The 22,749-nt window shown below is 41.3% G+C and overlaps 1 protein-coding gene across 6 annotated transcripts in view; it reads right to left on the bottom strand.

Moving 5' to 3' along the window:
• Positions 1-2,037: 2,037 nt before the first annotated feature.
• The window catches only part of fchsd2 (FCH and double SH3 domains 2), a 96,859-nt gene continuing 76,147 nt past the window's right edge, over positions 2,038-22,749 (bottom strand). For 5 of the 6 annotated variants that reach the window (XM_077611277.1, XM_077611278.1, XM_077611280.1 and 2 more), the window contains 9 exons: positions 19,960-20,049; positions 19,730-19,792; positions 13,213-13,347; positions 12,998-13,081; positions 12,720-12,897; positions 10,246-10,466; positions 9,379-9,571; positions 8,607-8,698; positions 2,038-5,210 (listed from right to left, as the gene is read on the bottom strand). In XM_077611277.1, coding sequence (XP_077467403.1) covers positions 5,118-5,210; positions 8,607-8,698; positions 9,379-9,571; positions 10,246-10,466; positions 12,720-12,897; positions 12,998-13,081; positions 13,213-13,347; positions 19,730-19,792; positions 19,960-20,049 — 1,149 coding nt within the window. In that variant the 3' untranslated portion in view covers positions 2,038-5,117. The remainder of the gene's footprint in view (positions 5,211-8,606; positions 8,699-9,378; positions 9,572-10,245; positions 10,467-12,719; positions 12,898-12,997; positions 13,082-13,212; positions 13,348-19,729; positions 19,793-19,959; positions 20,050-22,749) is intronic. The other variant, XM_077611283.1, reaches the window with a different exon arrangement.

Raw genomic sequence — 22,749 nt, 5'->3', positions numbered from 1 at the left:
TTGCTCGCAATGAAGAACGTTTTGCTTTACTTAGCTTATTAACATTAAAAAAGTTATTATAGTACATCTGCTTGTAACAAAGTAAATGCTTTGCTCCTTAGTTAGACCAAACAACAGGAAGGTCGAATCCTCTTGGACTGCTGGAATGTGGAAAAGAACCTTCGGCTCTACATGATCTTCATTTGTTTTGAGAGCTAAGACGTCTATTGTAACTAAGGTCCTTGATTATTTGACGTCTCACTCCTGTTTCCCACCCCTCCCTTGGGAGCTGAGACGTCCATTGTAACTAGGGTCCTTGAAGCTAATAAACAGGGAAAAGATGCGTGTGACGCCGGAACGAACCTGGGCAGAGACCTGAAAGGTTCGATTCTCTCGCAAGAAAACCCAGAAGATTGTCTTGTCTCTTTATTTGTGCGTGCATTTGGGAATGCCTATTGTTGAACCCAACAAACATTTACATTCAGAATTTGAATTTAGGCTTTAAATTTAAAATTTAAATTTACAAATTAGAACATTTAAAGTTCCCATTTAGATTTAACATTGGCGGCCTGACGGGTGAGTGGTTAGCGTGTCGGCTTCACAGTTTTGGTGTGGGAGGGTTCAATCCCAGGTCAGTTCTCACTGTGTGGAGTTTGCATGTTGTCCCTGGGTTATGTAGGTTTTCTCCAGGTACTCTGGTTTACTCCCACATCCCCAAACATGCAGGCTATGCTGGTTTAGGTATGAGTGTCAGCATGAATGGTTGTCCGTTTAATTGTGCCCTGTGATTGGCTGGCCGATTCAGGGTGTCCCCTGTCTAGTGCCCGTAGTTAGCTGGGATAGGCTCAAGCATCCCCCGTGACCCTCATGAGGATAAGCGGTTTAGAAAATGAATGAATGAAACTATTCATTAACCATTTGGCCTCCGGGCCGCCGAAATAAAAACTCAAGTTGCTAAATATTGTTATAAATTGCTACTGCAACAAAGTGAATTTTCTAAGTATGGGATGAATAACGTTTAATCTAATGTAATCTAATCTAAAAAAAAGGGAGTGAATTTTTTTCATTATATTTGAAACAGCGTAGCACTAAAATATGAGAAAATGTTGCTGTCTTTTTAATAAAGGGCAGCTTTACAAATGGTGCCCCATAAAATTGGACTAGATTAATATGTAAATTTCACAGATTTATTTACCAGTTAAAAAGGTCCAACGGAGCTTTCTCTGGACTCTTTTATCACGTCTTTTCTTGTTCTTTTTTTTCACATTGCCAGTGATCTGGATGACTGGATTCATCTGGGTTGATCACTTTTTCATAGACACGCAAAATTTCTGTTCATTTTATTACTAGTCTAGTGCCATAAATTAATACAATTATTAACATTTTTGAGTATCAATTAATGTGAGTCGAGCACCAATGCACAATACATCAAATACAATATCGCATCTCATCTCATTTCCTGAACCACGTTATCCTCATTAGGGTTGTGGGGGCTGCTGGAGCCAATCCCAGCAGTCTCCAGGCCAGAATCGGGGGACACCCTGATTCGGTGCCCAGCCAATCGCAGAGAACGAAGAGACGGACAATGTGAGTCTGAATGGTTGTCCGTCTTTCCCTGCAATTGGCTGGGTGTCCCCCGCCTCTGGCCCGAAGTCAGCTCCGGCACCCCCCGCGACCCCAGTGAGGCTAAAGCGGTTCAGAAAATGAATTCAAAAAATCATCCAGACTTTATGAGCATACTGAACCTGTGGAGATATAGCAGAGATCAAGTCTCCCACAATTGGATCTGCAGCGGTCCATATTTTCTTTTAACGAAATAAGAACTGACTTGTGTTGAGTTATCTGACTGGGATGTGGTCTCCTTATTCCCTCCATCTGCGCTTTAAGTCAGTAAATTCCGCACTTTATATAGTGTGGGAAAGTCGGATCACAGTCACTGCATGAGGATGTTAATCAAGCACAATTGTGGTGCAAATTTGTAGAACAGGTGCACACACTTAACTGCAAACATACACAAATATTCAAATTAGAATGGTCAACAAATGACTGCACAGATGCTGCTTCTCCAATATTCTTTTATTAACATTTGTACATAATAAATACAAACTTTGCTTTTTGTATAGCCAGTAATCACATGCTGTCGTTATTTGTCACCATGGCAACAGTCCAGCAAGAGAGAAAGAAGAGGCTCTACCCCTTTATTAATTATCAAAAGGAACAGGTGGTTGAAAAATATAACCATCATCCAAAAATCAAATCGTCAAACACTATGGTAAAACAAATTTACTGTTTTTGTGGTGTAAATGGCTAACAAAATGATTTCACAATAGAATCATTGAGACTTTATGAAAGGAACTTCTTGAGGAAGGCTGCTGTAAAACTTGAAAATAAGTTTGAACATCATAAGATCTTCGAGAGATCAAGGAGAGGCTACCACTCTTGTGGCCCTGGCCACAAACAATTCATGATCGTGATCAGGATTACTTCGACCAGCAGTGGTGTGGAGGTTTCAGATTTAATACTGCAAGTGTAACTAATTCCAATGTTTATAACACACCATTGACGATGATGAAGGAAGCTGCATAATACAGGATGATGGGGGGAAAAAGGTATTTGTGATGGTAGCTCAGAAATATTAACTATTTGTATGTATTCCTTCATTATAAAACTCATGTTGTAGCAACTTTGGCGTTTTAATTAAATACTCAGTGTTTGTCATAATTTTGATAACATCTCAGAAATGGCAAAATGTTAAATCGCCTACAGTATTCTGGCTAGCATTTTGAGATGTTTATCCAAAAGACTAAAAAATAAATAAAACAATAAACCATTATAATGTGATCTTTGTCAATGTCAGTATAAGCACTGGATATGTTTTTTCATGTAAATTGATTCCATTGAGATGTTTATATTCATTTACGTTACTCGGTTGAAGTCAAAATTATTCTGCCACTTGTCAACACATGAATGTTAATTTAAACTCCAAATACAGTTGTGTGGAATTCTTATACAAGAAAATATAAATGTGTTTGTGCGTAAAGAAATGGAAAGACATTGGATTGATTTCTGTATCCTTGAATGCAAACAACAATTTTCTGTCTGAAAAAAATCGCTCTGGCTTGAAAAAGGGCACTACCTCAAAAACAACCCCCCTCCCCCCCAAAAATGACACATTCCTCACTAGAAACATCCTTAGACTACACATCCTTTTGTTTTTATAAGTTCAGCAAAACACCAAATTACAATATCAACAATGCCTCAGTCTTTTTAAGAGAAAATCAAATGAAAACATCAGTCACAACTGAAAAAATGGCAGCCACTAAAGATTCAGAATGACCAGCTTTAACTTTTGGGTGAAGGTACTGCTACTTTGCTGGAAGAATATATAAATAAAAGTGCTACGCTGCCATTTGGCAAGGGCTTTAAAGGCTTGAAGGGTACATAATTAAAAGGTTGTAGAGCGAGATACACAAAATAATTCAACTTTGTAACCTCTGAATGCCATTTGCATTTGTCCATTCGGTGCTTCTATTCCTTTTTTTTTAGCCAGTGCTGACCTAAGCGAGAAAAAGTTCTAGACTGAATAATGAATATGCTTCTTGATGTAAATACACAGAGTGTCAGAGCAAAGAACCAATGCAATGCAGAAGGTGTTTCTGGGGCATATGTGGTAGAATAACTCTGATGAATGTGTGGATCCAGATTCAAACACACTTCCCACAAAAAACAAGAGGATGGAGATATTGTCTGTCCTGTAATTACCATGACAATTCAATACCAATTTGAACTTTAGCAGCCTTCAAGCAATCAGTAGTTCTGGGAGAAGATAACATGATATTTGCATCTGTATACATATGTTGAATCATGTTCGCTGTCCACCATCAGTACAGAAAAGTTAGTGGAAGAAAGAATGGATGGAGAAAGAGTTGGAGGAAAGAGAAGGGAGGAGCCAGCCTCTCATGCCTTTCTTTTTCTCTTCTCATCTATTTCCACTCCTTCTTCTAGGCCTTTATTCCTACTAATTTTACAATGCCTAATCACAATAACCTTGTGCATCCATCATTTGACTTTTACATTATAAAATGCAACACATAAAATCCCTACGATGACTAATGTACTGTATTAACACAAATGAAAAACATCCTGGATGATGAGGAGTCTAAACGGCTAACTGGATGTCATTGCTTGTTTTTTTAAGATTGTATTTATGCAGCAGTGACAGGAAAATACTTTGTATTTACCACCAATCAGATAATGAAAGGAAATTTGCTCTTCCTAGGGATAATAATTTTGCAAAATGTCCTTAATCAATACAGAATAACCAAAGCCTTGAACTTTATACCCTGGCTGTCTCCTGTCTTTTCAGATAGGATTGATTTTTTTTTTTTTTGCACACAGCGTAGATGACAAAATCATAAGTAGGAATTGCTTCCAACACAAAAGGAAATTGAATGTTCGATGTTAAACTTCACAAACTTGCAGCGTTCTGGATTTTTCAGTTTCTGGTTCATCATCCAACGAACAAGTAGACTTCATCACTCCATTTTGCAATATTGGTTTACATTACAAATGCAACCAATATACTTTTGTGACAGGGCAAGATTATTGAACTCTGGATATGCACCCTAACAGCTGTTAAGTGTTGGAATTCTCAAATTCATTGGTATATTGGTGGGAAAGGACAAATTATTTGCCTTCAAGTTTCAATGTACCATTATTTTTCCTGTATTAAAACAGCAGTTTGGCAGCAAAAAAAGAACAGTTAAGCTTAACAAGGTCAGAAAACATTGTCTAACACTCCTTTCCCTTGCAAACATTCTTCCTATAAGTGTGCTCTGGGTCCGGCCCCAATGAGGTGAGGTTTTAAGGCAAGAATGGAAGGAGGTTCGAGGGTGGAGGGATTCCTGGGAGAGGCTATTGTTTTACTTCAGTAACTGGATATAATGCCCCCCTTGCTCTTTTTGCGTCCCTTTTGCACAGCTTGAGGATAGCAAACAAAGAGGGGTATCTTTGATGGGACGGAGCGTGCTTGCTTGATGTGATTTAGGTCCATTTTTATCAATATTTAACTTGGCCCGTGTGATATAAGTTGCCATCAGTTACTCATGTTATGGATCAAGTGGCAGCTTGCGTCTCGGTTACACCAGCGTAATTTCCACCTCCTCAGCTTTGTCGCTCTTCCCATGTTGTCGGCGAGATTGCTGTTTGGGTGGCGGAGGGGCAGCACGCACCTGGATGACAGAAAACGATTGAGCTTGTTAGGATTTGTTTGGTATTGCACAGTAAAAGATTTGAAATTGAATGATCCTAAGGTCATTCAATTGATTGTTTAACCTGATTTGTCTAAAGAAACAAAAACTAAATAAATAGACGACTTAAAACATACCGCGAAAGCAACAAGAGATTTGTTGAAGGCAAAGAAGTGGAATGGTAGTTTGACTGCCAATCCGACCACCTGACCTTAATCCAACTGAGTATGTAAAACTGTTAAGAAAATTGTCAAAGACTAAGCAATAACTGAAGACAGTTGCAGGCAAGGACTGGCAGATCATCCCCAGGGATAAAATCTAATATGCAGTTATGTGCACTGCGTTCCAGACATCAGGCTTTAATTTTTTTATTTTTTAGATTAGATAAATTTATTCATCCCGTATTTGGGAAATTTCACTGTTACAGTAAGAGGGTGAGAATACAGGCACAGGAAAAGACATTTTAGATATAAATAAACAGGTAATAAATAATGTAATAAATAAATAAGCGTGTTGCTGAAATATATATATGTATATATATATATAAATAAATACATACATATGCATACATACGGTCGGTCTTAACATTCAGCCATTTCTGTAATTGAGGATTTGCAATCAATTATTAAAAAGTGAGAGATTAATTTTAGATTTGATCATTTAGTCCCATTACTTTTTATCCCGAGTGGCCCGGCGGCTGAGTGGTCACGGTGGGGGACCTGGGTTCAAATCCAGGTCGGTCCACCTGTGTGGAGTTTGCATGTTCACCCCGGGCCTGCGTGGGTTTTCTCCGGCTACTCCGGTTTCCTCCTACGTTCCAAATAAATGCATAGTAGGGTGATTGGACACTAGAATTGCCCCTAGGTATGAGTGTGAGCGTGAATGGTTGTTTGCCTCGTTGTGCCCTGAGATTGGCTGGCCACCAATTCAGGGTCTCCCCCACCTCTGGCCCGAAATCAGCTGGGATGGGCACCCCCTGCGACCCTAGTGATGAAAAAGCTGTTCAGAAAATGAGATGAGATGAGACTTTTGATCTCATAAAAACAAAGCCATTTCTAGAACAAAAACCTGCACCCACAGTGGCCCTCGAGGACCGGTTGTACAGTTGTACCTCTAGTTATGAATGCCTGTAAGCACGAAATTTTCAGGTTACGAAAGCTTTTTATATGAAAATGAGTGCCTCAAGATACAAAAACAGGATCTAGGTTACGAAATCCCCCCAAACGTCAATACATTTCCCACATCCTTTATTTTATTTTGAAATTGCCGCAAATACATGGATTCTTACTTTACAATCTTGTTAAACACTACTGCACTCTCATTGGCTGTCTCACAACAACCACTATCCAAGATTCTCTTATGGGCTTTTGACCGGCCTTCATCGTCACGGAGATCCGATTGTGTTTTTTTGTTGAAGTTTTCCAAATGTGGATAAAGCATGAAAATTACCAGTCAGCGGGGAGGACATTGACGAGTTGCTTGAGGGGCACAAAAACGAACTCTCAACGGAGTAGCTGAAGGAACTAGAGTTAATGCGACACTTGGCAATACAGGAGGACTATAACGAGAAGCCGGACGAGGAGGAAGCAGCGAGCATTCCAACAGCAAAAATCAAAGAAATGCTGGAGAAATTTCACAAACTTTATGTCTTCAAAGAAGAAATCAAGTCGTGCTAACGCCCACTTTGACGACGTTTTTGTGTTGCATTATAGAAACATTGTTAAAACTCGTCAAAGGATCTCGTCCTTGGATTTCTTTTTTTCCAGAACTGCAGGAGGGCAACATAAATCCAAACAGGTAAAAACCAGTAGCGAAAAATAAAATGAGAGAAAAATTAAATTCCAAAGAAATCATAAAATGTTAATGTTTGTTGTTGATAAATGTTGTTAATGTTGTTGTTTGAATTCTTAATTTTGTGTTTATTTGGTGTGTTCATGTCTTCGTGTGCTCTCTCTTTTGCCTACCATTAGCTTCCTCTCATTCACCTGCCTTTCAGATTTTGCATGCTTGTTATTCATTTTAAGAGATTACCGTAATTACTCGAATATAACACGCAGGTTTTTGCAAAATAATTAATTCCAATAGTTGGGGGTGCGTGTTATAATCAAAAACTATTTTTTTTTTTTTTTTTTTTTTTTTTTTTTGTGTGTCTTGTTACATGGCCCTTAGCCTGGTGCTTTTTCTTGCCAAATAAATTGAATTGAAATTGAATTGAATAAAATAAATTACAAATTTTCGATCGAAAAAAGCATTGTCAAACTCACTTTGACGCACGGATTTTACGTCATCTCGTAGAGCCGACGCACGGATTTTACGTCATCTCGTGAAGCCGAGACCACCACTGCCCCCCTCTAGCCTCGTACCCGTCTCAGTTCACCCTCTCTCAGTTCAGTGTTATAATCAATAACTAAAATAAATTACAAATTTTCGATCGAAAAAAGCATTGTCAAACTCACTTTGACGCACGGATTTTACGTCATCTCGTAAAGCCAATCGGATGATGTGTTGTGGGAGGAAGAGGAAGTGGATGAAGGAAGCGTGGACGTTGATAGGATTCTCAACGAAGAGATGTATGAGAGGACAGACAAAGAGAGAGAGGAACTTTTCATTTGAAGGATTCTAATGAATAAATTTGTTTGAACAAAACAATCGTGAAACGAAGAAAAAAAGGTAAGATTTCTGATTTTCGTCAGCGGGAAATTTTAGGTGCGCACTATATTCGAGTACTGCGTTTTTCCAGATTTTTTTGGCCCAAAGTTATACCTGCGTGTTATTTTCGAGTGCGCGTTATATTCGAGTAATTACGGTAATAAATCATTTTCTTATCATTTTCTCTAATTTTTGTGTTTCTCACATCTTTCATACAAAATTGGGACACTGACAAATTTTAAAGGATTTAGTTTGTAGTTGTGTGAAGACTGTGGAACGAATTAGAGAATATACATATAAAGTACTGCTCTACTTACGAAATTTTCAACTTATGAAAAAACAATTAATTTCGTAAGAAGAGGGGCGACTGTATATTGTTTAGGCTTAAAAAAATATATTTGACATTGCCATTCACAATGCTAGGAGTCCAATTTATTTAAAAAGGCAAGGCATGTTTCAGTGTCATTGATCGCGCTAAAGTCCAGCGAACATTTGCTGCATGCCATTAGACGTCTACCGCCATCAATGGCTGCCCATAAGTTACGCACAACCAGAATTCACATTGATAGGGCACCAGATTATAAGGTCCGTAAAATACGGTTAACATTTGATTGTTTTTACGACCAATATTTCCCAACATTTTTTTTTAAAACTTGGATAGCATATGTCCTAATTTTCCTTTATGAATAATGGTTTGTAAAGCATCGCTGAACAGAATGTAGTACTAACAGGTCGTAATTTTCCTGGTCCTCCTTCGGGGGGGAATCGCGGCAACTTTGTTTGAAATCCGGGCGAAACAGGACTCCTGCCAGAATTTGGATCTGCAGATATAAAGAGAAAGTATGCATTAAAACCCTGTAATGAATGTTCTAAACTTCCAGCAAGTTTCCAGTTATCAACAGCCCCCCACCTGACCTGTCCAGCATCTACAAATCCCAGTGCCTTAGAAGGGCAGAGAGCATCATAAAAAACAATACGCATCCCGGCTTCCACCACTTTAACCTGCTGCCCTCTGAAAGGCGCTATAGAGCCATAACAGCCAAGACACACAGACTCAAGAACAGTTTCTTCCAAGGGCTGCCACCATACTCAAGTCAAGTTCTGCACCTAGGACCTAATCAAGACTTATTACTACTACTTATACTACTTATTTATTATGTTGACCACTTATTTATCTATTACTATTTCTTGATTATTTATTTATCATTACTATATATTGATTATCTATGTGTTTGTTTGTTGTTGAGTCCATAGACTGAGCGAGTGCTGCTGTCCCCAACAACTTGGTGCGGAATGTCTCCAAAACCATGGAACTCATCCTGAACAAGATCGCTCCGCTCTTCTGATCTGACTTGGACTGCTTGTTTATTTATTTCTTATTTACTGATTATTTATTTGTCTGTTTGTCCTTGTTTATGTGCACTACGTGGTGAAAGCTTTAAATCTCATTTTACTTGTATAATGACAATAAAAGAATTCAATTCAATTCAGTGTTGCTTACTGGTGGTGGGTAATGGCAGCATGTGTGACGAGGCTGGCAGTGGAAGCTTGTGATCCCCATTGAGTGCACCAGAGGGTGAGCGTGGGAGAGACGGCGGGGTAGAGCTGTCCGGACTGGTGAAAGGGCTTATAGGGGGTTGATCATACAGCGGAAGGGGTGGAAAAGATGACGGCAGTTTTGCTGAGGGAGAAATCTAAGGGAGGGAATCATTTTTCCTCATTTTTAATGAATTACTTCATAATAAATATTCCACATTCAAATAGTTTGCGGTAAAAGCTCCATGGATTTTCCCCCCCAGAAACGTTCTTTACTTTGCTTATATCTATAACCAGATCTTGGAACACATCTATTAATGAGATCAAAAACAATACTTGAGGGATAACTCTTTTCACTAGATTGTACCTTTCCGTAGTGATCTTCCATGCATAGTAATGAGTATTTTTCCACGAACATCAATCAAAGTTGATCATTAATGCTGTTGTAGAAGATAGGTTTTTCGTTTCAGCTGTTGTATTGGATGTTATTAGATTGTAAGGGTAAACACCATGGTTTGGTGCGTATAGTGGAAGGCCTTTCAAATTCCAAGACGTGGAAGTTCTTTAAACTCATGTGTTAGGTCTACTGGCATCTGGGAGGGGAGAGGCTGTATCCTTCCTGTCGCTCTAATGGGGCAGCGCACCGATAAGCATCCCCAACAACTGAGTGCAGTGCCAGTTTTCTTTTCAACAAGGCTGCTCTGAAGCATTCTTAAATGTCTTGTGACAGAAGGAACAAAATCTACTAAAATTGATAATTGGTGCTGCCTGTTCTATACAATATTCAGAATAAACATTAACCAATAGAAATCAAATGTAGCTAGGATAATACCTGTATGTCATTGGTCCCTCCTACACCAGTCTCTCCATTTTCTGTCAGGTCCTCCACCAAAACAGAGGGGAAGACGCCCACCTTTCCATTGAGCTCTCCCTCCCAGAAACCATCATCCGTCTGAGTGTCCCGGTTTAAAAGGCGAATTACTGCTCCCTCTGAGAAGGAGAGTTCCTCCTCTGCCTGGCCTTCGTAATCATAAAGTGCTCGCACATACACCACTGTGGAGAGAAATAATGGACAGCAATCAGACATGCAGAAATAAAAACTATTCTAATTATAGTATATGCTACTTCTTCTAACACTTAATCCTCATGCAAGATGTGTTTCCACTCTGGATTGTGTTAGCGAGTTGTCTCAGATTTAAAATGTGCTCGTCTTGGTAATTTTAGCTATGTGGTTTTTGTTGACAGTTCAAACTCTTTCTTTCCAGTTTTTTTCAGTTTGTGTATTTTTTTTGTAATCTTTGCTGCTCTGATGTCACGTAGTTATTGCCATATGACTTGAGTACAATCCTGGTGGGTATATTATATGAATATACAGTGCAGGCCAAAGGTTTGGCAAATCCGTCTCATTCAATTTATTTTCATAACTATTTACATTGTAGATTCTCATTAATGGCATCAAAACTACGATGTAAATGAACACAGAAAGGCTGTGTTGGTATCAATTACCATATTTTCTCGCATATAAGACGCCTCAGCGTATAAAATTGTCTTAAAATCATTGAATTTTACAATTTCCTGCATATAAGCCGCCCCCTGAATCGCAATTTTCACCTCCATATTTATGGTTTTAATAGGGAGTACAAAGGTGTTACTTTGAAGGGAAAATCTTAAGAAAAATCATCGCATCGGTATTGCTGAGATCTTATCGGATCTCATTTTCTGAAGCGCTTTATCCTCATTAGGGTCGCGGGGGGTGCTGAAGCCAATCCCAGCTGTCTCCGGGCCAGAGACGGGAGACACCCTGAATCGGTTCCCAGCCGATCGCAGGGCACAAGGAAACAGAGAACCATGCACACTTACACTCACACCTGGGGGCAAATTAGAGGTTCCAATCAGCCCATCATGCATGTTTTTGGAATGTGGGAGGTCTCCTTGTGCCCTGCGATCGGCTGGCTGATTCAGGGTGTCCCCTGCCTCTGGCCTGGAATCAGCTGGGATAGGCTCCAGCACCCCCCACAGCCCTAATAAGGATAAAGCGGTTCAGAAAATGAGATGAAATTTAACTTAAATGAATTTAGATTACTATACACACACACTTAAAAATAAGTTTTAATCTTACGTTACACTAAACTTAAGCCTTTTTGTATGATAGCCGAAGCAAAGGTGTCAATGTATTCCACCCACCGTAGCCTTCGAGTCGGAACTTGCTGCCGAGTGTATCCCAGTTCTACCGCTTACTGTTTATCTTTCATCCATATTACAAGAAGGCTCTCAATTTTGTTATGAATGTCAGTGCGCAGCTTGGAAATTATGGTTAGTCCTTTGGAAGGCTTTATAGCATCCTTCTGCTTGAGAATGATACATATTGTTGAGGTACTACTCTCGTATTGGCGAGCCAGCTCAGTCACGCGTACACCACTATCATTTCGTCCTTAATATCGATTGTCATCATACGCCTTTTCTTATCACTACTTTTTATTGCACCGGCTTGCTTTGGGCCCGTTCTTTTCCCCTTAATTCTGCACTCATGAATGGAAAAAAACATGGAAAAAATGCAACCTGTATGGCTGCTGCTCGTAGAAAGACAGAGCAATGCTGTTCTCACAAGCAACCTCTCGCATACTCAACCACCCGGACGGACGCATTGGGAACCATCTCGTATGCTCGTATCTCAGATTTGTCTTGTATCTCAAGGCAAAAATTTGCTCGGAATTTTCCTCGTATCTCCAATTTCTCATAAGTTGGGACACTTGTATGTCAATGTATTACTGTCCTCCTCTCGTATTGGAGAGCCAGCTCAGTCACACGTACACCACTCATGTTTTTCAATTATTTCGGGCTTAATATCGATTGTCAACATACGCTTTTTCTTCTAACTACCCTTTATTGAACCGGCTTGCTTTGGACCCATTGTTTTTCCCTTAATCCTGCACTTCATAACACAAAAATACATGTAAAAATTGCAACCTGCATGCCCAGTTCTCGTAGATATCTTTACGCGAGGGAAATGCGGCGAGAAAGACAGTACGCTGTTATCATAAGCAGCCTCTTGCGTACTCGGCCACCTGGCTGTCTTGTATCTCAAATTTGTCTCATATCTCAAGGCAAATATTTGCTTGGAATTTTCCTCGTATTTCAAATTTCTCATTTGTTGTGGCACTCAAGGTATGTCAAGGTATTACTGTATTGTAAAAACGCCACAATCTTCAAATTTCAGCAAAATTGTCTTGTGTATGATGTTTCCATTCTTGGTGGGAAGGTGTGTACTAATTAACTGAGTTGAAACAAAAAATTACATGTTCTTACTGTTAACATCCCCATTGACACATCCAGAATGCAACTCTGGCTCAGTTGAATTGGAAGAAGTATGTGAATGAGCATCCATTGTTGCCAGTGACTGAAGCATGCTCAGCAGACTGTGGGATGCGGGAAACTGGAGGTATTTCTCAGGAACATAACCCACATGACCTGTCTTATTGCGCGCCTGTGGGGGACAAATGGGAAATCCATACTCGGCAGGGTCTCCATTACCGAAACACATGGAGCGATAGCGTCTTGTTTGTTGTTACTGTAAGCCCACACACCTTGACCCAGTCCTCCATGTCCCCATCCTCAATGACTTCCAACATCTCCTGCTCATCAATAGTTAACTCATCTGGTTGAGAAGCCTGGTACAGAGGGAGAGATAAAATTCAGTACAGCAAGGCAGCTCATGTAAAACCCCAAACAAACAAAATACTCATTTAAAAAATAATTTCATTTTCTGGTATATTGTTTGTATGCATGCATAGTCTCATACCTTGTATGAGAAGAGCACTTTGCACGTCAGTGGGTAATTGCGAAGGGTTCCTGAAGGACTGGAACTGCTGTCGTCAAAAACTTCCATATTCTCCTCACACTCGTCTCCGTCTTCGCGTTCTAAGTCACCTGTACCCTATAACAAACACAAATGTCCAGAATAGGAGTCAAAATCCTTAGATCTGTCAGTCTGTCTGTGAAAAATGGCTCATCTGCTGCTTGCTGTGAGATGGTATAAGAACATTGAGATACAGGTGAAGCGCAGCAGTATGTTTCCTCTTTTGTTAGATAAGCCTTTGGCTTTTTTGAGTGTCAAAGTGGTTGGATGTGTGCATGCGTGCTTTAACCTTTGCGCTTTAATAGAATGTGTGTGTGTGCGTGTGGGTGTTTAGCCAATCCGAGGCTATTGTGTTCAGTCATCAGATTTTTATTGACACAGTAAACATAATACCTGTTTGTGTGAGTTTAAATATGCATAGGTCACTTTAACACTGAAAAACGCAAATGATTAAGACTGCTTTTTTACTTTCATTACTTCACGGCTTCAGCATTCGGAGCTTCAGTACATTGTGTTTATTTTTAATATAACGTAGCTAAATCAGAAATGTTCTGATTGTCTTGTGTGTCTATTTAAAGCCTGTGTGTTTGTCAGTCCTTTGTCGCTTGTGTTCAGGTGTGCTCTCCCCCAGTGCTCCTCTGTACGGTTGTTTCGTTCTTTGGTAGTTTAGTCCTTGTTTTTTTTTAGCTCCTCCCACGTTATTTAAGTTCTGTTAGTACACCACTCCCCATTTCTGCCTGCTTCCCTGCTTTTGGGTGCAACCCCCCCCCCCCCCCCCCCCCCCCCACACACACACACACACCACTGTTGTAGCAATCGCAGAAACTCCTCCTGCTGCCCCTAAGGCGTCCCCTGATGATTACCTCAGTGATCAAATGACCCTTGAATCTGACAAAGAGGACTTGGACAAAAACTCCCAATAACCTGTTGTTTTTTTATTTGTATCAAGCGGAGAGGAACTATTTTAACTGTGAGTACAGTATTTCAAGTATATATATATATATATATATATATATATATATATATATATATATATATATATTTAGATATTAATACATTACAGTCTTTTCATATGCTTATAACTGTAATATCTAATAAATAGACTTCTTGATAATTGTATCCGTATACTTTATATTTTGCATAGGCACGAAAACATGTAGTATGGTATGTAGTAATAATAGGGGTGATCCGACCATTGCATCTCAGGAAACCATTTCAAATATTATTGTTAGACACAATATAAGGCAAGGTTTCAATTATTCTGTAACAATGTCACCAAACAATTAAAATAATCTCTACTTTTTTATTCTTTTTATTAAATTTGCAAATTGATCGATCATTCATAATTTTGTAAAATCACTCAAATAAATCAGATGCAGAATTGAATATCTCTAGTGGCTATACAGTAGGAAGAGAAAAAGTCATTTAAAATAAAATATTTACAGAGTAGGCTGGTTGAACACTCTAAATTACCCCTAGGTATAGGTGTGACCGTGAATGGTTGTCTGTCTCCTTGTGCCCTGCGATTGGCTAGCCAACGATTCAGGGTGTCCCCTGGCTGGTGTCCCTAGTTAGCTGGGATAGACTCCCCCCACAACCCTAGTGAGGATAGGCGATTCAGAAAGTGAATGAATGAATTAATTAATGTTTTAAGAAAAATTTTGAAGAACAATTACACTTATTTAAATTAATAACAATAATCAATATTTTGTCTGTTACAACGTCAGCTTTGCACATTTTGAACTGGCAATATTTATATTTATCTTATTTTAAGCAAATCTGTCAAATGCATTTTCGTGTATATGTCATCTTTGAAAAATTGCATTCTAGTCAGATGCGATAACTTAAAAAAATGTGAAAATATATTTTATTTTAGCAAATTTATAGGGTTGTGGGCAATGTTCCCTCTAATCTTTCGTTGGTCTGAGCAGAAAGACAACCTCCCTGAGCGCACTGAGTACCAGTGTGAGCGACATCATCGGTATTCGGATGATTCGCCTAAAGACGTTTCGCCGACGGACGTTTGACAGACGGGCAGGTCGCCGAATGGACGTTCCGCCGAACGTTCATTCGGCCGAACGGAGGTTTCGTCGAAACGGGATTCGCGCGCTCGCCCTGCCCCCGGATCGTGTGTGTAAAAGTTTTTCAACCGCGGCCCGCGGGCCATCTACGGCCCGTTAGGATTTTTAATCCGGCCCGCCGCCGGTGTTGTCCAAATTATAGTAAAAATCAATGTTAGTCTACCATCAATGGCAGCCCGGGAATAAGCACTCTTGGGCAGGCATTGCAGTCCGAGAATAAGCACTCTTGGGCGGGCAGATGTAGCAGAACCGAGCCGTAAAATGACAGCAATCGGGTCAAATCCATCCTAAAACAGCATTTAATGATTAAATACAAATACTGGAGCTCTTTGGACATTAGAACCGAGCCCAGGGAAGTGAATTCCTTGGTAAAATGTCGCGATGATGTCGCGATGGAGGCAAAAAAACGTCCATATACGTCCATTCGCCAAACGGCTCAAAATGCTCTCAAATTCGGTCAAATCCAGCTGAAAACAGCGTTTAATTATTAAATACAAATACTAGTATTTGTATTTAATCATTAAACTAACAAATACTAGTATTTGTATTTAATCATTAAACGCTGTTTGAACGAACGTTCATTCGGCGACCTGTCCACCTGTCAAACGTCCGTCGGCAAAACGTCTTTAGGCGAATCATCCGGTCACAACATCATCATTGCTCGCTATGGGCACACCAGTATCACACCTGCCACAAGCAGGTGCATGTCAATGTTCCCTCTAAGTCAGGGGTCTCAAACTCGATTTACCTGGGGGCCGCTAGAGGCCAAGTCTGGGTGAGACTGGGCCGCATCAGGATTTCCACAAGAAAAGCGCTGATAAAACATTCCAACGTTATCAAATATCTTTATTTTTTTAAAAAAAATAATGAATTAAATAAATTAACTTAAAGATGAATAAAAAATAAATAAATCAGTAATACAAAAATAAAACAATAATAATGAGCATACAGTAGATATACACTGGCTGGCTAAGTAGAGAAAATGAATTATTTTTATTCCGTTGCAAATGTCTGTATTAACAGCTCTTTAACCTTTAACTTTCTGAACTTGAATGGAACATTGAACATGAAATATTCTGAACACGGCTTCTCTTGCCTACTTCTTGCTGCTAGAGACCTGGCAGCGCTTCTTCTCACATAGCTGAGTCACATTTGGCTTGAGGGAGGAAGCTAGTGGAGACCCTCAGTAGAGCTTGAAAATGCTCATCAGTAAGTCTGGACCTATACTTGAACTTATTGAAGTTCAAGGTGGAGAAGAGCTTCTCACACAAGTATGTGCTCCCAAAAAGGCACATGGTCCGCTAGAACATTCAGGAAAGTTCAGGGAAGCTGGGGATCAACTCTCTCAAAAATTGCCCAAGCTTGTCTGCTTCTCCACTCACCTCCCTGAACTTGGCTTTGAGTGCAGAGTTGCACTGCAGGTCAATGAGCGCCATTTGAAGCTCAGGAGGGGCATCTTGCACATCAAAGGAGAAGGGGTCCGCAAAAATTTGAAATGTGGCTTTGTGTGTCTTGAAGTCTGCAAATCTGTGATCAAATTCCTCCTGTAGCTTCGAAATGGCCTCAACATACTTCTCACCACTGAATGGTGTGCCTGCATCCACGAGAGCCTTGCATGCTAAGACGGGGGCCGCAAATTATCGTCCCGAGGGCCGCAGTTGGCCCGCGGGCCGCAAGTTTGAGACCCCTGCTCTAAGTTTTCATGTAAGACATGCTGTAAAACACGAAAAACATAAGAGTGGACAGAGCTACTGCCACTGGCTGCCGCTTAAACGGCGCCATCATGGGGAAAGGGGTAAAAAAAAAAAAAAAATCTGATTTTTTTTTACTGCGCGCCATATGATTGCTGCTGCGCAGAGAAGACGAGAGTAGTGCGCGATTGCGCACGCGCGCAGCTTAGAGGGAACATTGGTTGTGGGCTTGCTGGTCTAATAATTGGGCTGTGTGGAGATCAATCAATTATCTTACAATTTGCACCATTCAGGAGATAATTGGCGCTTGAAAGTCTGCATTTCTGAAGATTTCAATTAATTCATTTCAACAGCACTTGTTTACATCAGGGTTGCGGAGTGCTGGGGCCTATGTCAGCTGACTTCAGACAAAGGGCATGCCACAATATCCTCTTGTGTTTTCCCCGCTAGGTTCATCTAAATCAGGGGTCTCAAACTCGCGGCCCGCGGGCCAACTGCGGCCGCCGGGACAATAATTTGCGGCCCTGTCTTATTATGAAAGATTAATGTTCGTGCGGCCCGCAAGATTGATATGAATGACACTTGTTGTGTTCGGAGCTGAATGAACCAATCACGGTGAGGTATACAGCTCTGGAGGGCGGGACATCGGCCGGGCTGTCCAGTGCCTCGCTCACTCACTCATTCATTCCTCCAATCACCTGGGCGGAGGAGAAGCCGTGAAGCCAATCACTCCGCTCGGCGCGCACAGTCCTCCGCTGCTCTCAGCATAGAACTGAATGAGGCGCTATGATCCGTGATCCAGCCTGTGTCTGTGTCTGTAGCCATTTCCGCAAGTGAAACTGAAACTTAACAGTAAGTGCGTTAATATGAGAACACTTGAGAAATTCAGAAAACTGCCGTAATACAATACGATCGGAGAGCGAAAGTGCACATGCGCCACAGACCCGCATGACTGAAAGTTAAAGTTCAACCCCAGACTCATTCCAAGTGGAAACACATATTACAGAGCCCCAGAGATGTCTCTTTCAAAGCCTGCCGTGAAGAGAAAGGTCGGTGATGAGCACAGACAGTTTCAAGATAAGTGGGGAGTGCAATATTTCTTTGTTGAGCACAGGGGCACCCCGATGTGTCTCATTTGCACTGAAAAAGTTGCGGTGCACAAGGAATACAACTTGAAACGTCATTATACTACGAGACATGCTGAGGAGTACGGAAAATACCAGGGAGACGAGAGAGCCAACCAGGTTGCCAGTCTTAAAACACGTCTTCTGAGGCAACAGGATTTCTTCAAGAAGGCTACCAAAGACAGTAATGCAGCAGTCGAAGCAAGCTACGCCGTTTGTGAGTTGATTGCTAAAGCAGGAAAGCCATTCACAGAAGGTGAATTTATCAAAAAGTGCATATTTCAGGCTGCACACTTTGTCTGTCCAGAAAAGAAAAGTCAGTTCAACCACATCGGCCTTTCTGCCAACACCGTGGCAGAGCGCATTTCTGACCTGTCAAGTGACATTTATGATCAACTGTGTGAGAAAGCACAATGTTTCAGTGTATATTCAGTGGCTCTTGATGAGACCACAGACATCACAGACACTGCCCAGCTCACAATATATGTCCGTGGTGTTGATGACAATTTTGAAGTGATGGAGGAGTTGCTCACAGTAATTCCAATGCATGGCCAGACCACCGCTAGGGAAATATTTCACCAGCTGTGTGATGCTATTTAGAATGCCGGTTTGCCATGGAAGGGCTTTGTTGGAATAACAACCGATGGAGCCCCATCAATGACAGGGAGGAAGAATGGACTGGTAGCACTTGTTAAAAAAAAACTGGAAGAGGAGGTTGTGGAGGAGACCATAGCTCTGCACTACATTATCCATCAGCAGGCCCTTTGCAGCAGATGCCTGAAGTTTGACAATGTGATGTCTGTCGTTGTGAAATGCATCAACCAAATCAGATCCAGGGGCTTAAAGCACAGACGGTTCCGTGCTTTTTTAGAGAAAATGGAGTCAGAATATGGGGATGTGCTCTACTTCACTGAGGTTTATTTCATTATTTTTGTTAAAAAATAAAGATATTTGATAACGTTGGAATGTTTTATCAGCGCTTTTCTTGTGGAAATCCTGATGCAGCCCAGTCTCACCCAGACTCTGCCTCTAGCGGCCCCCAGGTAAATTGAGTTTGAGACCCCTGATCTAAATGAACAAGTTAAAGTTATTAAAAGAACACTTTACTGCAAACCCCATTCCTTGTGTCCGCGTGCTTCCTGCACTTGCTCACCGTGAACCATGCAACGTACCAATGCAAAGAATAGTAAGATGGTTATAGAATGTGAACATTTTAAAAAAAATCAAACCGGACATACTTACACAGCCACTTATCTTGTCTCAAACTATTGCAATAATAAAACTGTAAATTACTGTATTAGGTAGTAAAACATATATAATTAGTCATTATAATTAAAAGTGAAAGACATAATAATAATAATAACTGCATTTGCGGCCAAAGCTATTTCTTTTCCCCACCACATTCTTATTAATCGCATTTGTATAAAAATGAATCAACCTAACATGCGATTCTCATCATGTCTAACACAGCAATGTTTGTGCATGCACTTTTAAGTGGGGTTTACATAGGTTCTGATTTTTAAAAAAAGCACTCTGCTTTGACTAACTGAGTGAGTTGTCTCACCGACAGTGAGGGATCATGGGAAGTGTAGTTGGCCCAGCGCTCATTCTCAAGCTCCTCCATCACCTACATGCACAGAGGGAGTCAGGGGCTTTATAAAAAACAACAACTAAAAAGCCAGTAAAACAATATAAAACTCATGCAGGCATGCATTGACAAATACGTATTCAACACAGCGATAATTTTGTACAGTAAATCACGCTGCATTAATCACAGATGCACGTGTAACGTACCTGGTTCATGGCACTTTTCAGCCAGGTATCCACAGCGACGCCCACTTGCCGCAGGAGGTCCAACCGAGCTTCTGCTTTTAACTTTATTGTCTTTGAAGACAGAAATGTAAGAATTGTTAAATATGTCCACTTTGCTACTGGCTATACACAATCAATATACTCGAATATACTTTTAAATTGCTCATTTTACAGTATCTATCAAATGTGAGTACACCCTCTCATTCCTGCATTTTTTAAAATTTACATCTTTTCACTGGACAACACTGAAAAAATTACACTATGGTACAATGTAAAGTAGGGCTATCAATCAATCATTGCATGGAGTTTGCGTGACCTCCACGGGCTTGCGTGGGTTTTGTCCGGGTACTTTGGTTTTGTCCCACATCCCAAAAACATGCATGATAGGCTGGTTGAACACTCTAAAAATCTAATTACTTAACTCTGAGACAAGAAATTTAAAAACGGGCTCGGAAGACTGAATGAACCTACCAAATTTCATTCTGAAGAAAAGCACGGGGGGGGGGGGGGGGGTGTTGCGTGTACATACACAACGATTGGTGCTGCAACAGTAGGATCATTAAGACTCACTGCTCCCCGTATTTAGAGCTCTTGGCAGTACGGTACAGGCCCTTCTATCAACTTAGAGAGCTAACGATTTTTATTGTAATGGCTGTTTATATCCCACCGGATGCTAACGTTAGCACGGCACTTAGCCTCCTGCTAGCGACTATAAACAAACAGCAGCTTGACCACCCTGATGGAGTCTTTATTGTCGCTGGTGACATCAACAAAGCATTTTTAAAGACTGTTCTGCCCAAGTTTACCCAGTACGTGAAGTGTCACACCAGAGGAGATAAAACTCTAGACCATGTTTATTCTAACATCAAACATGCTTATAGAGCCACACCCCTCCCTCACCTTGCTGGATCCGACCATCTCTGCCTGTCCCTCACCCCCTCATACACACCACTCCGGAGGCTAACAAGGCCACAAATAAAGATAATAAAAACATGGCCCGAGGACGCCCTTTCTCAGCTGCAGGACTGTTTTTCCCACACCATTTGGGAACCTTTTGAACACCACAACCTCTAGGACTACACGGACACTGTACTTTCCTACATCAAAAACTGCACGGACAGCGTCACTGTTAATAAACGGATACAGGGTTTTCCTAACCAAAAACCCTGGATGACCAGTGAGACACAGGCACTCATCAAATGCCGTAATACCGCCTTCAGGTCGGGGGACAAGGTAAAATACAGCGCTGCCAGAGCAGAGCTGATGAGAGGCATTAAAAAGACCAAGGCAGCATATGCAAGGAAAATCGAGGAGCACGTCACAAGAAATAAACCAAAGAAGATGTGGCAGGGAATATGACACATTACCAATTACAATGACAATAATGTGTCTGTTAACACAGATGCCTCACTAACAGGCCGTAGTTTGAAAAACATGTACACACACGCCAATACGAGCGAATCCGGGGGCGGGGCGAGCAAGCGAATCCGGCGACGAATAACATGTACACACACGCCAATAATACGCAACTTATTGATAATTTTGATATCAGATATTTAGATATTAATGCTCTTACATTGTCAATGCAATTACAAACTCACTCTCTCATGATTATAATTTTGAGAGTCAGAGATTACCTGGTTGATCGCTTTCAACAGGAAACTCTCTGTCTCTCTCTCGCTCTCTCATGATTATAATTTTGAGAGCGAGTGAATCCGGCGACGAAACGTCCGTTCGACGAAATGTCCGGCGGCGAATCCGTTCGACGAAATGTCCGGCGGCAAATCCGTTCGACAAAATGTCCGGCGGCGAATCCGTTCGACGAAACGTCCGTTCGACGAAACGTCCGTTCGACGAAACGTCCGTTCGACGAAACGTCCGTTCGACGAAACGTCCGTTCGACGAAACGTCCGTTCGACGAAACGTCCGTTCGACGAAACGTCCGTTCGACGAAACGTCCGTTCGAGGAAACGTCCGTTCGACGAAACGTCCGTTCGACGAAACGTCCGTTCGACGAAACGTCCGTTCGACGAAACGTCCGTTCGACGAAACGTCCGTTCGACGAAACGTCCGTTCGACGAAACGTCCGTTCGACGAAACATCCGTTCGACGAAACGTCCTTTCGACGAAACGTCCTTTCGACGAAATGTCCGGCGGCGAATCCGTTCGACGAAACGTCCGTTCGACGAAACGTCCGTTCGACGAACTGTCCGTTCGACGAACTGTCCGTTCGACGAACTGTCCGTTCGACGAACTGTCCGTTCGACCGAACTGTCCGTTCGACCGAACTGTCCGTTCGACCGAACGTCCTTTCGACCGAACGTCCGTTCGACCGAACGTCCGTTCGACCGAACGTCCGTTCGACCAAACGTCCGTTCGACCAAACGTCCGTTCGACCAAACGTCCGTTCGACCAAACGTCCGTTCGACCAAACGTCCGTTCGACCAAACGTCCGGGGACCAAGTGTCCGTCGACCAAACGTCCGTCGACCAAACGTCCGTCGACCAAACGTCCGTCGACCAAACGTCCGGTCACAGTATGTGCATGGTTCGATAAACAACTCCCTGAAATGAGTTTTTGATACTTGGGATGTCCGTGTACCTGAAATAAACTAGTTTTCTCACAAATGAAGCATGCAGAGCTATTAATTGCTTAGAGCAGTGTTTCCCAACCTTTTTTGATCTGCAGTACATTTACTGCATTGAAAGAATCACAAGGCACACCACCGGCTGGAAATCTAATAATTTAAAACTATATCGCCTACATTAACAA

This window comes from Stigmatopora argus, chromosome 10 (genome assembly GCF_051989625.1).
Source record: "Stigmatopora argus isolate UIUO_Sarg chromosome 10, RoL_Sarg_1.0, whole genome shotgun sequence".
Classification (NCBI taxonomy): domain Eukaryota; kingdom Metazoa; phylum Chordata; class Actinopteri; order Syngnathiformes; family Syngnathidae; genus Stigmatopora; species Stigmatopora argus.
The sequence above is the reverse complement of the archived record's forward strand: the minus strand, read 5'-3'. Positions and strand labels throughout refer to the sequence as shown.